General features: G+C 45.1%; 1 protein-coding gene across 2 annotated transcripts in view; it reads right to left on the reverse strand.

The window, feature by feature from the left end:
• Positions 1-1,116: 1,116 nt before the first annotated feature.
• The window catches only part of ERCC4 (ERCC excision repair 4, endonuclease catalytic subunit), a 62,136-nt gene continuing 42,159 nt past the window's right edge, over positions 1,117-21,093 (reverse strand). For both annotated transcript variants that reach the window (XM_073542888.1, XM_073542889.1), the window contains exons 8-11: positions 8,093-8,669; positions 7,180-7,272; positions 5,274-5,386; positions 1,117-3,201 (exon numbers count right to left, since the gene is read on the reverse strand). In XM_073542888.1, coding sequence (XP_073398989.1) covers positions 2,468-3,201; positions 5,274-5,386; positions 7,180-7,272; positions 8,093-8,669 — 1,517 coding nt within the window. In that variant the 3' untranslated portion in view covers positions 1,117-2,467. The remainder of the gene's footprint in view (positions 3,202-5,273; positions 5,387-7,179; positions 7,273-8,092; positions 8,670-21,093) is intronic.

A 21,093-nucleotide genomic window follows, 5' to 3' on the forward strand; every position in this document is an offset into this window, starting at 1 on the left:
GCTCCCTGGGATGTTTAGTTTTGGATATCATTTTGTATCCAAATCCGGCTTTAAACTTCTCCACAACAGTATCACGGACCTGCCTGTTGTGTTTCTTGGTCTTCATGATGCTCTCTGTGCTTCAAACAGAATCCTGAGACTATCACAGAGCAGGTGCATTTATACAGAGACTTTGATTACACACAGGTGGATTATATTTATCGTCATTTAGGACAACATTGGATCATTCAGAGATCCACAATGAACTTCTGGAGTGAGTTTGCTGCACTGAAAGTAAAGAGGCGGAATAATATTGCACACCCCACTTTTCAGCTTTTGAATTTCCACAAAAATGTAAAATAACCAATAAATTTCATTCAGTTTCACAATTGTGTCCCACTTGTTGTTGATTCTTCACCAAAAATTTACATTTGGTATCTTTATGTATGAAGCATGATATGTGGGAACAGGTTGAAAAGTTCCAGGGGTCAAAATACTTTCGCAAGGCACTGTATATTTAATTATGTATAAATTATAGCAAAAATGTAAATCATCACTGATCAAATTGATGCTCCCTGAGTAATAACTACACATAATTTGAACAGGACACTAATTCTAAAAAGTCTATTTCATACACACTTGCTGTACAGTTGCATACGATCTATAGTTGGCTTCTATGAGCAGCAGACTTAAGGGTAGTGTCTGTTCACATTTCATTTCTACATCACAGATGGGGCACACGCAGCACCTATCTGTAGGCCATGCATTCATGCAACTGTATGCCTGTAAAACATCTTAAGCCTAGGTCTGATGCTTCCATAGGAGATATAAGTCAGGGAATATACCCAATGTATACCTCCAATGAAATACCCAAATGAAATGTGAACAGACCCTTACCTGATCTGCTTACATTATGTCTAAGTGTTAAAGGGAACCTGTCACCAGAAAAACCACCATAAACCTGCAGATATGGGGTTAATCTGCAGGTTAATAGAGTTATGCTGGCTGACGTCTGCACATAGCCTAACGCTGCAGGGAGAAAATTAACTTTATTCCCCCAGCAGTGTTCCCATCCCGTTTCAGTCACAGGAACGGCGTCGGCAACCGGGTCCCTTTAATTATGGTCTAACCATATAATTTATTAGTACACGATGATAAAATATAATTTATTACATGGAAAAAAGATAATCGAATACAGCTCATGATGGAACCTAGGAGCAATTACAAACATAAAAACAAATAAATATTTGCTTTATTAATATCTTTATATATCTGTCAATATGTGTGCATATTATATATATATCATTGTGTGTGTGTGTGTATATATTTATGTATGTGTATTGTATAAAATCAGTTGTGTTGAGAAGTGTTTGCCCCCTTCCCGATTTCCTATTCTGTTGCATGTTTGTCACACTTAAAGGTTTCCGATCACCAAACAAATTTAAATGTTAGACAAAGTAATCACAAAATGCAGTTTATAAAATGAAGACCTTTATTATTAATGGCAAAATAAATCCATACCTACAGGGCCCTGTGTGAAAAAGTGATTTCCTGCTCCCCCTACCTCAGACGAAAACCACTGCTGAGCAGTAAGAACATAAAGGCTCGTCTCAGTTTTGTCAAAAAACTTGATGATCCCCAAGACTTCGGGCAGAATACTGTCGACTGATGAGACAAAAAAGTTTAACTTTTTGGAAGGTGTATGTCCCTTTACATCTGGCGTTAAAGAAACACAACATTTTAGAAAAGTAACATAATACAAACAGCAAAATATGGTGGTGGTAGTGTGATATTCTGAGGTTGCTTTGCTGTTTCAGGACCTTGAAGACTTGCTGTGGTATGTGGAACCATGAATTCTGCTGTCTACCAAAAAATCCTGAAGAGTGAGTGGCCATCTGTTTGTGACCTCAGGCTGAAGCGCACTTGGGTTATGCAGCAGGACAATGTTCCAAAACACACCAGCAAGTCCACCTCTTAATGGCGCAAGAAAAACAAAGTTAAGACTTTGGAGTGGCCTAGTCAAAGTCCTGACCTTAATCTGATTGAGATGGTGTGGTATGACCTAAAAAAGGCTCTTCATGCTCAGAAACCCTCCCATTACAGCAATTCTGCAAATATGAGTGGACCAAAATTCCCCCCCAGAGCGTTGTAAAAGACTCATTGCCAGTTATCGCAAACGCTTGATTGCAGTTGTTGCTGCTAAGGGTGGCCCAACCAGTTATTAGGTTTAAGGGGCAATCACTCTTTCACACAGGGCCCTTTAGGTTTGGATTTCTTTTTCCCTTAATAATATATACCTTAATTTAAAAACTGCATTCTTTGTTTACTTTTGTTATCTTTATCTAATATTTAAATTTGGTGATCTGAAATATTTACATGTGACAAAGAATAGAAAATCAGGAAGAGGGCAAACACTTTCACAAAACTGTACATTATAAATATGCATATACAGACACACACATTTTATACACACATATGCGCACGTATCTCAGCGTTTGGCTTTCCCCTGGGAAACAGCTTCTGTGTAAGACGTGTGAATGAAATCATGAAGTTGTTTTGCCATATTAGAGTTTCCGAGGATCTCAGACAACCTCTCTAGAGATAAGGTTGTCAATTCTGTTATGTTCTTTACATGATTCATTATGGCTTGGCAATTTTTGGCATTAACCCCTGGCATTTTTAGAAGGAAGTCCTGAGGGCCTGGATTATACTTCTCAGATTCCGGGATGGTTTCAGAGTCTGCAGTAATAGCCATGGCGGTCGCGGCATCTGGCTGTGGCCTGTTCTGCTTCAGCTCCTCAAACAGTTCTGCAGTGGCGTAAGGCGATGGACACCACAGAATACGAAGTCTAGGAAAGTGCAGTGTAAGAAGGGTGATTTTTGAGGTGATATCGTTCACAGAAATTTCCTGGTGGATGAAACTTCGAGATGTGAGAGAGAATGGCTTGTTGGGGTCAAATTCTATCAGAAGAATAGGCCGCTTGTAGTATCGGCACATGGAAACGCACTGCGTGTAGAGACGTCCATTGTTCAATGAACCTATCAGGTCACTCACGCTTTTCCTCTCTACGCATATCTCGGGAGTTAAAATATAATCTCCCACTTCTAGAGTGACAGGTTCTATGTCAATGCCACGCCGGTGGATCAGAGATGGTAACTCGCTGCGGAATTCCCTCATGTCGACAATGATGTTGTGCTGCACATTCTTCTGCTGCTGCCCTCCTAAAAAAAAAAAAAAAAAAAAATCAAACAACTAGAATGACATGTGTGCTAAAAGAAGAAAAGCAAGAGCATGATAATGTAGAAATATTAAAGGGGTCATCCAGGATAAAAATAACTTTGAACTAGAAGTACCTGCAGAGCACTAAGGTACAATCTTATCACAGTTTGGTCCTAGGGATCTTATCTCCTTGTTGGAGAATCTCTGATTGCACTTCTCAGTAGTTCCTCATATAACACTGAAGAGACTACAGTGAAGTCTGACATATAGTCACATAAAATGTCCAGTGAACGGATAGTTAAAGCTCTTCAATAAGCAGTATAATGTAATCAACAACTTTATCTTTCACAGACTGTCTGGCAACTCCTGACAATTGTCCAGTGCTTTTTCTTTTTCTCAGCATTCTGCCATTAAGCCCCCGTTACACACTGCGGTATCGCTAGCAATATCGCTGTAAAGTGACCGATTTTGTGACGTTGCAGCGATATTGCTAGCGAAATCGCTGCATGTGATACTTACCTCCGACTCGCTCCCCCGCTGCTCATCGTTGGTCGCGCGAGAACTCCCTGGACCATTCCTCGTCGGCCACTTCCTGCTGGGCTTCCTGTGGCGCCGACGAGCGAGGCGTGGAGGCGGGCGGGAGGACGCCAGGATCGCCGAGTCTGACAGGTAAGTAGCGACCCCCGACCCCTGCGATGTCGCTGGTGAGATCTGCCTGTGTGGCAGCTCACTAGCGACCACTTAGCGATGCACCAGTGATCCATATCGCTGTCTGGATCGCTGGTGCATCGCTACGTGTAACTGTACCCTTACTCTGTTACTCCTTCTTGACATGTTTTACCATTTCCCCCGGTCAATAAGGCATGTCTGACAGTGTTGACAAGGGCAACAATAACAGCCAATTGTTAATTCACAGAAGGAATAAGGGAGAAACATCTATGACAGCTTCAGGGGGCTACTCGGTGCTGTTGTGTGAAGGTAGTAAGCGAGTACACTTGGTTCAGGTGTGGGAACAGATCACAATACCTTTACCATTTTCCTATGAGCCTGTGCAAACTTTTTTGAGGTCAATGCTGCTTTTCTCTAGCTGTAACATGTTCCCCTTACATGACTGCCATTGGTCAAGTGCCCGCAAAAGGTGACAAAATTTCTGCTTCATGAAAGAGGCCATTTTTCTCCATATCTCTGCAGTAGCTCGAAAAACCATATAAACCATATCACAAATGTGACTTGCCCTGACAAGTCCATCCCTTCTCTGATTCCTAGAGAAACTTAAATTCTTGTTAGATTTACCCCAAAAAAGTAACGACTAAACGTAAGCCGGGCATTTTTATGATGGACACATGTGGTCTGTACTATTGGGGTATTTTTTTTTACATATTTTTTTATAGGTTTTTATCTTTTTATGTAATAAATGCGATGTGTTAATTTAGGATTATATTTGACTTGTATGAGTCCTTTTGTACAAGTGGTATAAAAATGGACTGGGTCAACTCATTACCAAAGAAATCCAGAGTAAAATAGAAAAAAAAAAACCAACCAGTACAATAGTAAAGACTTATTCCTCATCCAGCCCCTTACAAGAATGCTTTAAGACTTTGGACGCGGTTGAGGACGTACATTTATCACGGATATCACTGATCCAGAACAATAATTTGACTTCAGAATTCTAGTTCTATCCTTATCCTGCCATTGTCGCTAATACTTCTAATCCCACCTTGCTTACCCTAAATAAAAATATAAAAAATAAAAACTAAAAACAAAAACGGTCGCCCACCGGCAGAGAGTACTGAAGGGTAATGTTTGTGTGGCCTGCCTACAGATTTAAAGCACACATCATTTGGCCAGGTTAATAGTATACCTGAAACAAAAAGCTGGTGATAAGGTCATTTAAATTCTTTTGTAGAGCTTGTTCTATTTGCACTTGAGATTTCTGTGTTGGAAATATGAGATAACTGCCCGAGAACAAAAGCATTTATATCGCGTTTACACGAAGAAAATAATCGGCTTAAATAATATTTACAATCCCAGGAAGTGTTCTTGTAAAGCAGTAATGGGATCTCACACTACTTACCAGCTTTGCGGGTATCGGTGGCATCTGATGCAGGAGCAGAATCTCTCCGAAGATCCAAGTTTGTGTCATCTCTCCCTTCTCTTTCCTCAGGGATCACCATGCTGGCCTTCTCCCTGAAAACATAAAAAGACAAATATATTAATGTTGAATATCTTACCTGCTAAGAATTTGCACTTGCTTCTCCTCAGCGCAGCAACAACCCACCGATACCCCCTCTGGTGTGCTCCTGATGAGCCCCATCTTTAAGTTATTATTAAGTACATTTAAGTGTAGAACGCACTATTATTTTCTGTGCACCCTCTTCTCCTCTACAGTTCCCTGCCTGACTGATTAGATCTTCTGTCATCCATATTGGTATAGCCACCAGTGTGATTTTACATAATTGTTAGCTGGTTTCTAGCTGAGAACGACTCTCCTGTACAGTAGACTGGTGTTTGTTGCCTGCTGCTGACAGATCAGTTTTGTGAAACTGCAAACGCCCCTCTGTTGATGCATGTGTCAGAAAATAATCCTTTGTCATCTGCATCAATTTAGCAACATTTGCAGTTTCTCATCACTGGTCTAGACAACAATTACAGATCAACTAATCTCTGTCCCTTTGTGCAGAGTCCCAACCTGGACTATATTCTCCTTTCTGTCCCCTGTATACAGAGCCCCATCCTACAGTATCTCTCACCTCTTAACCCCCTGTACACAGCCCATCCTGCAGCATGTCTCTTCTTTCAGTGCTATATACAGCCCATTCTGTAGTGTAACTCCTCTCAGCCCCTTGTATACAGCTCATACTGCACTGTAAATATCTCTTCTCAGCCCCTATATACACTCCATTCTACAGTGTGCAACACTCATCTTATCTTGTATACAGCAGCTCCCGCAGCCTCTTACTCTCAGACCTATATATACAGCCCATCCTGCAATGTCTCTTTCAGCCCCTTCTGCAGTATATCTCCTCTCAGCTGCTGTACACAGCCCTTTCTGCAGTATAGATCTCCTGAGCATTGCAGTCCGATCTCAGACCGATTTATATGGTCGTCTGAATGCACTCTAAAACTGACTCCTATGGTTAAATTTACACATAAATCCCATAATAATAGATTATACCTCCAGTTAGATTGAATTACAAGGGCTAATTAAAATAAAAATTCATAATTGAATTATATCATAAAGCATAGAGAAATAGAGAAAGTTCTCGCATTGCAGAAAATTTTAGCTACCATCACAAATCTAATAAATGCATTGCATATTTTAACACTATAAAGTCTACGTCCTAACATTTGGTAGTTATACTGCTCTTTCTACCGCCTGTACACACAGCACTTTAGGCTGTGTGCACACGATGCAGATTTGCAGCGGATCCGCAGCGGATTTTACCGCGCAGAAACGTTGCATATCCGCATAGTGATGTACAGTAGCCTTAAAATCAATGGAAAAAAAAAAAAAAAAAACGCTGTGCAGACGCTGCGGATTTTTCCACGCGGTTTTCCTGCGGTACAAAATCTGCAGCATGTTACTTTTGTGCGGTTTTCCGTCTCCCCTGTCACCAGATCCGCAGGGGGAAAACCGCAGTGGAAAACCGCACAAAAACCGCAATAAAACCGCAGGAAAAATGCAGGTCATTTGACCTGCGGATTTCTTCCATTCTGCGCGGAACAATCCGCAGGGCCAAAAAGTCCGTCTACACTCAGCCTTACGCACAGTAATAACATTTCTATAGATAGCATTTGAAATAAATAGTGACACCTGCTGGCAGTGAGGCACAATTGTGCTACAAAAGACAGAAAAATATACGAAATGCAGTTTAAGGAGTATAGCGAGTGTGCAGCACTCAAACAATTTAACAATTTCCTATATCTCCATTTATTTTGGCCTCAGACATATTATCCTTGGTTGACGGTCATATTGTTACCTAATCAGCTGCTCAAATGCTTCTTTTTCCTTCCTGAGTGAAGTGAGGTATCTCTGCTCTTCTGTGGATCCACCATAGATAAGAAAATAAACTCTAGAAGTGTGAAATAGAAAGGAAAAATATGTTAATATAAAATGTAGATGTGAAAATAAAATATAATAATAAACCTGCATAAAGGGGTGTTGTCCTGTTCAATCTTGCGGAGCGCACCACCACTTCTGTCTCCCGGATGCCTGAGTGTTATGGGCGGTGCGCTCCTGAAGATTCACAGTCTGGACTGGCGGTATGGTTCGACTGCTGGTCTCAACTGTGCACTCTCCCATACCGCCACCAATGTTGCCTTTGCGACATAACAGGAGCGCAGAGGCACTGAAGCTGGCCGGATACAGAGATCTGCCCAGCTTCAGAACAGGTATTGTGAACTCTTTTAAATAAGAAGCTTGCAAATGCTGGGCTCTTTCCCTAGGACACCAGCTAAAGCAGATACTGCAAAAGGTGGCCGGTTACCTAGGAAACAGCCATAAACTATAGAATTAAAAATCCCTCCTTTCCCGAGAATGGAAAGGATTTTTAATCCCAAATTGCAAAGTTTCTGCTTTTCACAAGCACTTTGTAATTTTAAACTTTGAGAATAACCTTTTAAAAGAGAAACTCTGTCTAAGCCCACAATGTAAATGCTGTAATTCCTTTTTATATCCAAAACGATGTCATCACCGTGAACGATGGAGTATCCCAGCAAGCAGCAAAGTTAACCGCTCATTCCCACATGCCCTGCACATGCACCGAATGCTGGTCAGTGCGCGGGGTGTAGGGACTTTTATCATATCGCTCATAGCTTAAGTACTACTTTTAAAGAAAACTTTTTCTAAGAACAAATATTTCATAATCATTGTTCATTTTTGGCTAGAAATACCTCAATGTCTTCTGCTTGCTCGCCCTGTATATCTCGAGCTGTCGTACAAAACTGAGCTCCGCGTCATATAGGACCACATATCTGGGTTCCACTTCGTGCAGCACCCTGGTAAGTGCGTAAGGATCGGTGCAACCTTGCAAAGGATGGATGACAGTGAGGGGCTCCTTTATGATGCCGTAATAACAGTCTGAAGGCAAGTTCAACTGAAGGTCTTCATAGTTCGGTTCTTCAATGCTGCTCTCACTTTCCTGCCTAAACTTTTCTTCTTGATCTTTCCCCACCTCATCTTCACCGCCTTTCCCAATCATCTGGGTTAAAGTCAGTTCTGTCGTCTTTACATTTCTTTTCTGTTTACTTGTGCCCTCTTTACTCTTTTTGACCCGAGAGTTTTTCCCACTTGCACCCAGATCCTTTTTCTTGACACCTTTTCGGCTTTTCAGCCACAGTTCAGCAGCTTTCTCATCCTTCCCAAAGGTTTTGTTGTAGAGTCTCATCAATAGGGCCTCAGCCCCCACTGCAATGTATTCTCTTAACTGGGCACAGGTACGATCATCGCTGGCGCAAATCAGCACACGGCCTGACGAGAGAAGAAAATGACCAATATATTACAAATAGAGAATGCCTGGATCCAATTTGGAAATTAAAAGTGAAGAACTTTCCCGTAAAGAATATTGCCACTTGGAAATTTACTGGAGCATTGAAACTTTTTATCAAAAATACAGAGAGTAAAAGACCTTTGTTCTACGTATGAGCTACGTTTTGCACATTTTTTCTTCCACTATCCTGCGTGCGTGAGCGCGCCCATCTTGGTGATGCTACCGCTATGCATAATGCTGAGAGAGTCAGATAATTCACCCTCTTCTGCTCAACTTTTTTCTCCATAGACTTGAATACTTGAGTCTGCTTTGCAAAAACGGACCCAAGGAAACAGGGATTTTTGTGATAAACTCACCGTAAAATCCTTTTCTCCGAGACGCTCATTGGGGGACACAGATACTGTGGGTGTATGCTTCTGCCGCTTGGAGGCTGACACTACGTGAAAAAAAGAGGTTAGCTCCTCCTCCGCCGTATACAGACTTGCCCCTATTGTGGGCGGAAATCAGTTTGGTGCCAAAGCAGTAGGTGGACAACAAAATCAGCCATAATACAGGTACATGTCCAGAAAAAAGACCACCCTTATATCACATAAATGCGTATTAAAGAAAACGGAAGCCACCTTGGCTAATAGGGTGTGTGCTGTGTCCCCCAATGAGTGTCTCGGAGAAAAGGATTTTACGGTGAGTTTATCACAAAAATCCCTGTTTCTCCTTCGCCTCATTAGGGGACACAGATACTGTGTGATCTCCTAAAGCAGTCCCTGGGTGGGAGATTGACTCACCGATCCAAGCTACATGCACCTCTTGTTTAAAGGTGCGCCACAGCTGCTTGGAGAATCCTTCTACCCAGGCTCGCATCTGCTGAGGCCTGAGTATGGATATTATGTTTGGCAAAAGTGTGGAGGCTGGACAAGGTAGCTGCCTTGCAAAACTGTTCCGTTGAAGCCTGGTGCCGAAGCGCCTAAGAGGCGCCCACTGCCCGAGTAGAGTGCGCTTTGATCCCTGCTAGAATCGGCCCACCTCTAATGTGATAGGACTCCTGAATAGCCGAACGAATCCATCTGGCTATGGTCGATTTTGAGGCAGCGAGTCTCTTCCTGCGCCCTTCGGGGAGCATAAACAGCGTGTCCGTCTGACGAAAGGGAACCGTCCTCGACACGTACCTTTGGAGGGCTCTTACCAGGTCTAACGTGTGAAGAGCTTTTTCCACACGGTGCACCGATGCTGGACAGAATGAAGGCAAGACAACATCCTCATTAATGTGAAATGAGGACACGACTTTCGGCAGAAAAGGAGGGGCTGGTCTGAGCACCACCTTATCCTTATGGAAAGTGAGGAACGGAGCTCGGCAGGATAGGGCCGCCAGCTCCGAAACCCGTCTGATAGAAGTTATGGCCACTAGGAACACCACTTTCCAAGAAAGGTACCTCAAAGAGACATCCTGAAGTGGTTCACTTAGTACCAGGTTAAGGTCCCAGGCGTCCATAGGTGCCTTATAGGGAGGTACCAAGTGGGAGACTCCCTGGATGAAAGTCTTCACCTGCAAATTGTTAGCAATTCTGCGCTGGAACAAAACGGATAAGGCCGGTATTTGTCTCCGGAGGGAACTTGGGGCCAAGCCTGAGTTTAGGCCCGACAGGAGAAAGGCCAAAATGTTGGGAAACGAGAATCTCAGTGGAGAAGTACCCTGGCCTCGACACCAAGCAAAGAATACCTTCCAGGTGTGGTGGTAAATTTGTGCTGAAGCCGGCTTCTGGGCGCTAACCATTGTAGCGACCACCTTGCTCCCAAACCCAGCCTGGGTTAGAATCCAAGATTCAACGGCCATGCTGTCAAACATAGGGCCCCTGAGTTCGGGTGGCAAATTGGCCCTTGGGAAAGTAAATCTGGGCGCTCTGGCAGACGCCAAGGAACATCAGCGAGCAGCTGCATTAGATCTGCGTACCACGCTTGACGGGGCCAATCTGGGGCCAGCAGAATCGCCGGAACCCCTTCCGTCTTGATCTTTTTGATGACTCTCGGAAGTAGTGGCAGCGGGGGAAATAGATATGGGAGGCGGAACAGGTTCCATGGCAGAACCAACGCATCCACAACAATTGCCTGCGGGTCCCTGGCCCGAGCGACATATGTGGGCACCTTGGCGTTCACTCTGGAAGCCATGAGGTCCACATCCGGAGTTCCCCACAGTTGACAAATCTGCTGGAAGACCTCGGGATGTAGTGACAACTCTCCGGACGCAAGACCCTGCCAGCTGAGAAAGTCTGCTGCCCAGTTTTCCACGCCCAGGATGTGGACTGCCGAAATCACTGAGTGGTTTGCTTCGGCCCACTGAAGAACGTGCCCCACCTCGCGCATCGTTGCTCTGCTGAGGGTGCCCCCTTGATTGATGATTTATGTAAGCCACTGCTGTGGCGTTGTCCGATTGGATCCGGATGGAGCGGCCTGCTAAGAAGTGATTAAACTGTTGCAGAGCCAGCCGGATTGCTCTTATCTCCAACAAGTTGATCGGAAGGCGGGCCTCCTGCGGAGATTACCGCCCCTGGGTCGTGTGGTGGTGAAACACCGCTCCCCAGCCGAGGAGACTGGCGTCGGTTGTCATCACCATCCAATGGTCTGGGGGAAAGGGTTTCCCCTGGGTCAGAGCGGAGCTGGTTATCCACCACCCTAGCGACTGCCTGACTTGAGAGGACAGTCGGCACCGCCGATCGAGCATGAAAGGATTCTTGTCCCAGGCTGACAAGAGGGCGTGCTGCAGGGGGCGAAGATGGAACTGGGCGAACGGTATCGCTTCCTTTGCTGCCTCCATTTTCCCTAGAATCCTCATCCCGGAACGAATGGTATGAGGGACTGGTTGGCTAAGTGTCCAGACCCCCTGCCGGAGAGCTAGCGCTTTGTCCTGAGGGAGAATTACCAACCCTCGGCCTGTGTTGAAGATCATTCCTAAAAAGGAAATCCTCTGAACTGGCAAAAGGGATGACTTTTTCGCATTGATCAACCATCCTAAGCGGGCAAGAGTACCGAGCGTGAAGTTGACATTTTCCTCGCATGCCCATATTGAAGGGCCCTTGACCAATAGGTCGTCCAAGTAAGGCAAGATGACTATGGCTCGAGAATGCAGTATGGCCATGACAACTGCCATAACCTTTGTGAACACTGGGAGTCGTGGCTAGCCCGAAGGGTAGCGCTACGAACTGAAAATGTCAACCGTTGATGGCGAAACGTAGAAACCTTTGATGAGGAGGAAAAATGGGAATATGCAGATATGCGTCCTGGATGTCGATCGAGGCCAAGTATTCTCCCTGCTCCATGGCCGATATGACTGAACAGAGAGACTCCATCCGGAAATGTCTGATCCTGATGAATTTGTTCAGAAGCTTCAAATCCAAAACAGGTCTGACAGACCCGTCCTTTTTAGGAACCGCAAACAGGTTGGAATAGAAGCCCTGAGCCCTTTCGTGCTCTGGCACGGGAACAACGACCGCGTTGTGCTGGAGCGACTCAATAGCTCCTAACAGAGCCCTTTCCTGGGTATCCACCCTGGGAAGGCGAGAAAGAAAAAACCTTTTGGAGGGTATCTGACAAATTCTATTTTGTAACCTGAGGCTACCAACTCCTTTACCCATGCGTCGTGTGCGGCACTGAACCAGACGTGGCGAAACCAGAGTAGTCGGCCGCCCACCTTGCTGGTGTCGTCTGGCAAACGCCTCGAGTCATTTGGCTGACGATCTTTGGGATCTGGATCCCCTCAATCTGGGGCTGTTGAGACCGCATTCTCCGCAGTGGGTTGGTTCTATATGAGACCTGCCGCTCCCTATCCTGGTTGGGGCGGCCTGAAGCTGCGGAATTGGCCACTGTGGTCCACCCGGGGTTGCAAAAGGCCCGAAAACGTGCCTGAAAACGGGTGACGAAAAGGCGGTTTGACCTTTTGTTGAGGGAGAAAACCGCTCTTTCCTCCTGTGGAGTTGGAGATAAGTTGATCTAACTTCTCCCCAAATAGGCGGCCGCATTCATAAGGCAGGGAAGTCAAGGACTTCTTGGAAGTAGAATCGGCTCGCCATGTCCTTAACCACAGAGCTCTTCTGATAGAAATTGCGTTAGTGGCAGCAATTGGCCGCATCCAAAGACGCAATGATTACGCAGTCTCCGGCCATCGCCATCTGACTCGCGATCTCCGATATCTCTGCAGGTAGATCTTGCTCCTGCGCAACTTTGTTTAATGATTCTGACCATGAGATCATGGCCTTGGCTAGTCAAGCTGCTGCGAATGAGGTAGAGAGTGCTGACCCTGACGCCTCATATACTCAGCGAGCTAAGCTCTCTATGAGGCGATCCGTTGGATCCTTAATAGAAGAACCACTAGGTACGGATAACCGTTTTAGTGGCTAGGCGCAAAACCGGTGGATCCACCATCGGAAATTCCATCCATTTTTTATGGAGGTCCGGGGCAAATGGATACCTTGCTTCGAGTGCCTTTTGACCCGAGAAACACCTGTCTGGTCGTTCCCTGTGTCGCTGCACTATGTCCTCAAACTCAGGGTGAGATGAAAAAACTCTGTGCGGCCGCTTCACTCGCTTAAACTCCACCTTATGCCCCGTAGCCGCTGCGGGATCATCCTCAATCCCCAAGGTCTGATTGACGGTTTCTATGAGGCTGTCCACTGTTTCACGTGACCCTGGAACATCCAGGTCAAGGGGCTCGTCTGAGTCAAAATCTGAGGCCTGCTCGCTATCAACCACTGGTGACGGGGAGCGAGAAGCAGAACTTACGGATGCCAAAGCACCGAATGGACTGGGCGACACCGCGTGGATACTTTTCCCCCGGGTCTGCCTGACATGAGAGCGGACCCTGCAGGCTGAAGGCTCTAGTGAGGTGGAGGTTCCCTCTAAGGCCGGCGAGCCACTGTCCCTGCCCCTATCTGGGGCTTGAAGGGACTCGATTGCCCTCGTAAGCGACGCCATGGACTATGACAGTGATAGGGCCCATTCCAGGGGGTCCGGCACATTGGTTGCGGTCGCAGGGGAGGGCTCCTGGGCGCGTTCGGACTTGCAGGCTTCGCATATTTGCTTGCTCTGTGCCCGCGGAAATGCAGCCCGACAAGAGATGCATGCAGCATAATAAAACGTGTGCGTCTTGTTTTCTCGGACATGCTGTATCTGACTGGACTGCTGGGGAGGGAGGGAGGACGTAACACCTCGTTCTTTTCCCGTAGCGTGGCCTTTCGGGCAGCACTTACCCCAGTCCTGTGCCCCCACGAGTCCTGGACGTCTTTCTCATCCAAAAATGCGCGCCACAGCTGTGGGGTGGACCACAGCAGATGAACCGCTCCGGGGGCGGTACTTCCGGCCTAGCCGCGCTCCGAAGCAGGGGGCTAAATTTTCTCCCACCGCCGCTCAGGCCTGAGAGGCGGGCCGCCGGAAGTGATGCGCGGGCCGGGAGGCGGGACTTCCGGCCGCGGCCTAGCTCCAGCTAAAGCCGCGGCCTCAATTAATCGCCTGCCCACGACGGAGGGGGGGGGGGCGGGCACACTCCCATGGCGCTACTCACTGCCAGGGGGCTGCTGCTGTTGCTGGCCACTGGCTAAGGGCTCCAGCCCTCGGATTCCTGCCGCAGGAGCCCTCCCAGGCTATCCACCTCTGACGCTCCTCTTCAGCTTCCCAGCTCAGGTATGTGAGGGGGCCTTGAAAAATAGGACGGTGCTGGCACCCTAACTCCATCTAACCCCTTCAGGGGGTGAGGAGAGGGACCGTCCGCCGCCTTGCAGCACCGCAGTCTAAGCATTGGTGGAGCAGTGGGGGCCGCACGGACTAGTCTTGTGCCTCTGTACAGCCCATGGTTTCAATACCTAGGGGAGGTCAGGGTTAAGTCTGGCATTGTGTCCCACGTCGCGGGAGAGGATACGTGGAGGGACACTCGCACGTGCTCGCCTGTTGTCGGTGTGGGGGAAATCGGACCCTTTCAATAGGATCCGTTGCCCCTGTCTAATCTTCATGGGAGAAAAGCAAAAAAAAAAGTCTGGAGAAAAAGACCAGACGTGTGCCTCCAAGGACACTAAGCAAAAAAACTGATTTCCGCCTGCAATAGGGGCGAGGGTGTATACGGTGGAGGAGCTAACCTCTTTTTTTCACTTAGTGTCAGCCTCCAAGCGGCAGAAGCATACACCCACAGTATCTGTGTCCCCCAATGAGGCGAAGGAGAAATGTGCAGGTTTTTTCTTTTTCTTTCAGATTGAGCATGAGGGTCAGTGGAAAAAACTCACATGTGAATAACTCCACTGACTCAGTGAGTTGTTTGTGTTGTCCGTTTAAGAAAAAGAAAACAAAAAGAAGGAAAAAAAAACTGGTGTGAAGTTGTGAACATTTATGGTAAGATCACATGTAGCCGAATTGCTGTCGCAAATGGTCACAGCAATTCTGAACAAACCCGCTGGAAAATCCACACCAAAGAGTATAGACTTGATTGTGGATTTTATAGACAAAAGAAACAGGCATTTAAAAAAAAAAACAAAAAAAAAAAACAAACAAACCCACAATTCTTATAATTCTCTGGTGCTTGTATGCAAACACATTTCCCTACCCAGCCCTTTCACACTCAGCCTCCAAGATAGCAACTGTGACAATACATCACTGAAGCCCTGGTGTACAGCGAACATCATAGAACAATGGAAGAAGCCTCAAAAGGGCGAGTAAAGGGGGCAGTGTTATATATTTTACTCACTTAAATAGCGCCATTAATTCCACAGCACTTTACAGACGTCATCATCTCTGTCCCAATTGGGGCTCACAATCTAAATTCCTATCAGTATGTATTTGGAGTGTGGGAGGAAACCGGAGAAAACGCACAAACATGGGGACAACATACGAACTCCTTGCAGATGTTGTCCTTGGTGGGATTTGAACCCAGGACCCCAGGGCTTCAGTGCTAACCACTGAGCTTTCCAGAGTATAGGTTCAGTTTGTTTCCCCATTTAGAACTTCTAGATTTAACAGCAAAATGAATAGGTATTTGTTTCAGATTTTGCCTTTCCTAAAATAAATATTTTCTGCAACAAAATCTGAGGTCCAAAATTACCATACACGTCAGCTATAATCTCTAAGACCGCTCAGAGGTCGAGCACCTGATTACATAAACACAGTCCTAGTCTCAATCTGGTTTAATGGGATTGATCTTGATTACAGATATTTAAACAAATAATGCAATGCTCCGTGTGAAAACATTCCAGAAGAAAGCAGATATGCGATCTTGCACTTCATACCAATCTGTCAGGTTAATGCTAAAAATATAACATCTCATTTAACAGTCCTGGTGCCAGAAGTCAGAAGAGAAAATTCAGTTAAGAAGGAAACTGCAGTGAAAATAGAAAATAAAATTGTGTAGGAACGTTTTCAGAATTTAACAGTAAATTATGTTCATCAAACTAAGATTTGTGGCTTCAGATTACAGGAGTCAGTCTAGTGGAAATAGAGTTAGATGAAAAATGGAAACACTTCAAGAATAGTTTAATCCTTTTTCGTTGTACAAAATGCAGAATTTGATGGGTGTCTCAATATGGAAACTGCTGCTGGTACCAACCTATTGCGTGGTACCACCAGCAGAACACCGTCGCACCACACTCACAAGCAGCCTCTTGCGTGGTACCACCAGCGGAACACAGTCACACTGTGCCTGTGCGAATTCCGCGCAGGCGCAGTGAATCATTCGGCTGATCCCGGCGGCAGATGCGCGACATGTCTACAGGCAGAGGAAGCCGCTAACATTAAAGGGGTTTTTCCCCACGAACAAAAGTTCATTTGAAAAACTGTCTGTGTCTGACCGTGTACATAGCATTCCACATCTCCTGGGCAGGGGAGGAAGCAAAAGACAATACTGACATTACAGCAGGAGATCACAGAGGATTCATTTTGTGAGGTAAAATATTTCACTGACTGTTTTTAAACAATATTTTACCTCACAAAATGTATCCTCTGCGACCTCCTGCTGTAATGTCAGTATTTTCTTTTGCTTCCTCCCCTGTCCAGGAGCTGTGGTATGTTTTGTATATGGACAGACACAGGAGAGACCGAGCACAGGGAGGAGACAGCAGACAAGGGGGATAGCACAACACAGGAAGGAGAAAGACAGCAGACAAGGGGGGATAGCACATGGCGTAGACAGGTCAAAGAAGAGAGCACAGACGAGAGAAGTCAGCACATGGGGAAAGATAGTGGATAGGTGGGTGAGCACATGGGGGGGGGGGGATTCTCAACGCTGCAAAGCCTGCCCCCATCGTGACATTACTGCCCTCCCAATGCGATAGCATCGGGCCTCCAATATAATTATATATATATATATATATATTAGTCAAAAGTTTTGGCACCCTTGAAATTGTTCCAGAAAATCAATTATTTCTCCCAGAAAATTACACGTTAGGACCTGTTGAAGCGCAGTGTGCGCGAAACAGCTGTTGTCCGTCTTCTTTACATTGATCCTGTGCCGATGCCTATGCTTCATTTTATGAAATAAAGAAAAGTGTTACAAGTGAACGGTGAGTGTCACCCTATTTTCTTCTTTTTTCATTATATTTCATGTTTTCCTGACATGGGGTTGAGCACCCGTTCTGTAGGGAATCAAGGCGTTTTTTTCCAAATTACGGATATGAAGCCACATGTGCTGGAATTGAGGGTTTCTTTCAGATAACTGTGCTGGATATTTCTCATTATTCATCAATTTTTTATTTCCTTTGTGTGTATTGGAAAAGTAGAAAGACAGAGAAAAAGGAGGCAAAATGGACATATTTTCACACAAAGCCCAAAAATGGGCAGAACAAAATTGTTGCCAAATTTCCAACATTGTGAGCAAACAACTTTCTTTCATGCATGTGATTCTCATTCAAACTCACCTGTGGCGAATAACAAAGCGTGGGTAATATGAGAATCACACATGAAACCAGATAAATGAGAAGTTGACTCAATCTTTGCATTGTGTGCCTCACTAAGCATAGAGAACAGAGAAGAAAACTGTCTGAGGACTTGCAACCTTGCGATTGTTGATATATTTCAACAATTCTGGTTATCAAGTTCATCTCCAGAGACCTTGATGTTCCTTTGTCCAAGGAGAGCAACATATAATAATAATAAATTTTATTTTTATAGCGCCGACATATTCCGCAGCACTTTACATTTCAGAGGGGATTTGTACAGACAATAGACATTACAGCATAACAATAATCACATACAGTAGATTATAACACATACCAAGAGGAAAGAGGGCCCTGCTCGCAAGCTTACAGTCTATGAGGAAACAGGGAGACACGAAAGGTGGGTGGTAACAGTTACCCTGATTGTATGGACCAGTCATAATGTTAAGTGTGTAACAGTACAGACACAGAGGGCTAATGGAGGCATAAAGCATGTGGGAACATGATGCGGGGAACCTGGTTATGGTAAAACTTTTGGCTCTGCCACACAGGGATAGATTAGGTTAATGTGTTGGGGTGGTAGGCCAGTCTGAATAAATGCGTTTTCAGGACACGCTTAAAATTGTGGGGATTGGGGACTAATCGTATTGACCTGGGAAGTGCATTCCAAAGAATTGGTGCGGCACGTGTAAAGTCTTGGAGACGGGAGTGGGAGGTTCTGACTATTGAGGATGCTAATCTCAGGTCATCAGCAGAACGGAGGGCGCGGGTAGGGTGGTATACTGAAACAAGGGAGGAGATGTAGGGTGGTGCTGAGCCATGGAGGGCTTTGTGAGTGAGGGTAATAGGTTTATACTGAATTCTGGAGTGGATGGGTAGCCAGTGTAATGACTGGCACAAGGTAGAGGCATCAGTGTAACGATTGGTGAGGAATATGATCCTGGCTGCAGCATTCAAGACAGATTGGAGGGGGGAGAGTTTGGTAAGAGGGAGACCGATTAGAAGAGAGTTACAATAGTCGAGACGAGAATGAATAAGAGAAACAGTAAGAGTTTTTGCAGAGTCAAAGGTAAGGTATCTACATATCTATAGACAGAAAGCTAGTGAGGAAACACTTACCTAACCTAAATGAATTCAAGTCTCCAGATCCAGATGAATTACACCCCAGAGCAAGGGGTTGGACCAGATGGCCCAGGAGGTCCCTTTCAACTCTATGATTCTATAATCAAGAAGCTACAACCCAAGACACTGTAGCTAAGCACCCTGGTCGCTGACAGTAGAGAAATATTGATGAAAGGTCGCAAAGCAGGATAGTCAAGATGGTGGATGAGCAGCCCAGGGTGCATGAGTGTCAGAGGGAACTGTCAACATTTGAATGAAATGAAACGCTATGGCAGCAGACCAAGAGAACCCCACTCCTGACAGACATGAAATAGCTATACTGCAGTTTGCCAAAATACACTTGAATATGCCAAAATCTTTCAGGGAACGTGTCCTGTGGATAGAGGAGACCAATATAGAGCTTTTTGGTGAAGCACATTATTCTACAGTTTACCGAAAACAGAATGAGGCCTAGAAAGAAAAGAACACAGTACGTACAGTCATATATGGTGGAGATTCGAACATGATTGGGGTTGTTTTCCTGCCTCTGGCACTAAGTGCTTTGACTGTGTGCAATGCCTCATGAAATTTGAAGATTACCAAAAAATTTTGGGTCGCACGGTAGCGCTCAGTGTGAGACAGCTGGGTTTGCATCCTAGGTCATGGGTCTTCCAGCAGGATAATGACCCCAAACATACTTCAAGAAGCACCCAGAAATGGATGGAAACAAAATCACTGGCGAGTTTCGAAGTGATCAACAATAAGTCCGTATCTAAATCCCATTGAACACCTGGTGACAGATCTTACAAGTGCTGTTGGGAGAAGGCGCCTTCAAATAGGACAGACCTGGAGCAGTTTGCAAAAGAGTGGTAAAAATTCCAGATGAGAGGTGTAAGAAACTTGTTGATTGTTATACGAAGCGACTGATTGCAGTCATTTATTCCAAAGTGTATGCAACCAAATATTAAGTTGAGTGTACCAACTATTTTGTCTGGCCCTTTTTGGGGTTTTGTGTGAAATTAGGTCCAATTTACCTTTTTTTCTCAGTTTTTTTGTATTGTTCCTATACACACAAAGGAAATAAATGTGTATAACAAATGTGTAATTGCAATAATTTTCTGGGAGAAATACTGTATTTTCGGGAACAATTTCAAGGGTACTAACACTTTTGGCCATGACTGAGATATATAAAGCATTGCACAGAATGGGTCATGCAACAGAACAATGACAAGATGAATCCAAGTCCATGTGTGTATGTAATCAAATATATATTTACATTCACACACACACTTGGGATCATTGTTCTGTTGCATGACCCGTTCTGAGCTTTACTTTTGGATAGATAGCTTCACATTTCAGATAGTCCTAGAATATTTTTGAGCAAACATGGGTGGACCCCTGCATGCTCAGGTCCTGCGAGTTCCACTGAACAGTTAAAAAATAAAAAATTTCAGGTTCAGGTACCAGAACAGTACCTGGAACCCAATCACTTGAATGGGGGGCCCGAACATGCAGTGTTTGCCACGCTGTCATGTGCATGACAGCACGGCAAACATTGCTCCTGACTGGGGGTAAAATCATTACCGCCGGTTAGACAGCAGCTGTCCCCACGCTGTCAAATCACAGCTGCAGGCTCACAGTCATCGGAGGTAAAGGGTTTAGCTCTTGTCACTGGCATGACGGGACTAGAGTTCCCATCAGCCTACACCTGCTGCTACCAATAACCAACAGCAGCTTATGGGAGTATTTATCAGCCAGCCTATGCGCTAAATATTTAAAAAAAAAAAAAAAAAACCTGCATGGGTTCCCCTGTATTTTTGATCACCAGCCAGGCAAAACTGACAGCTGCAGACTGCTACCCTCAGCTGTCAGCTTTAGCAAGGTTGTTAATCATGAATAGAGGTGTCCTCATGCCTTTTTTTAAAAAATTTAAAAACATAAAAAAAAAAAAAAAAAAAGTGGGGGTCCCCCTCCCCATTTTTGATAACCAACCAAGCTAAAGCAGACATCTGGGAGATGGTATTCTCAGGCTGGTAAGGGGCCATGCATATTGCCTCCCCAGCCTAAAAATAGCAGCCCACAGTATCCCAGAAAAGGCGCATCTATTAGGTGTGCCAATTCGGGTGCTTTGCCCAGCTCTTCCCACTTGTGGGTGGGCAGGTGGGGTTCATATTTGTGGCATTGTTGTCACCTTTGTATTGTCTGATGATATCAAGACCACTGATTAGTAAAGGAGAAGCGTCTATAAGATGCCTCTCCATTACTAATCCTATAGCTATATTGTAAATAAATATACATCCAGAATAAAATATTTTATTTGAAAGAAAAAATCACACTTTTCCTTTTTATTTAAAAATAACAGACAGACAGTTGTACTCCAACCAAACGCCCATTCCATTGAAGCCCTCAT

This window comes from Dendrobates tinctorius, unplaced genomic scaffold (genome assembly GCF_039654945.1).
Source record: "Dendrobates tinctorius isolate UK_male_01 unplaced genomic scaffold, ASM3965494v1 ptg000129l, whole genome shotgun sequence".
In the NCBI taxonomy this organism is placed as follows: domain Eukaryota; kingdom Metazoa; phylum Chordata; class Amphibia; order Anura; family Dendrobatidae; genus Dendrobates; species Dendrobates tinctorius.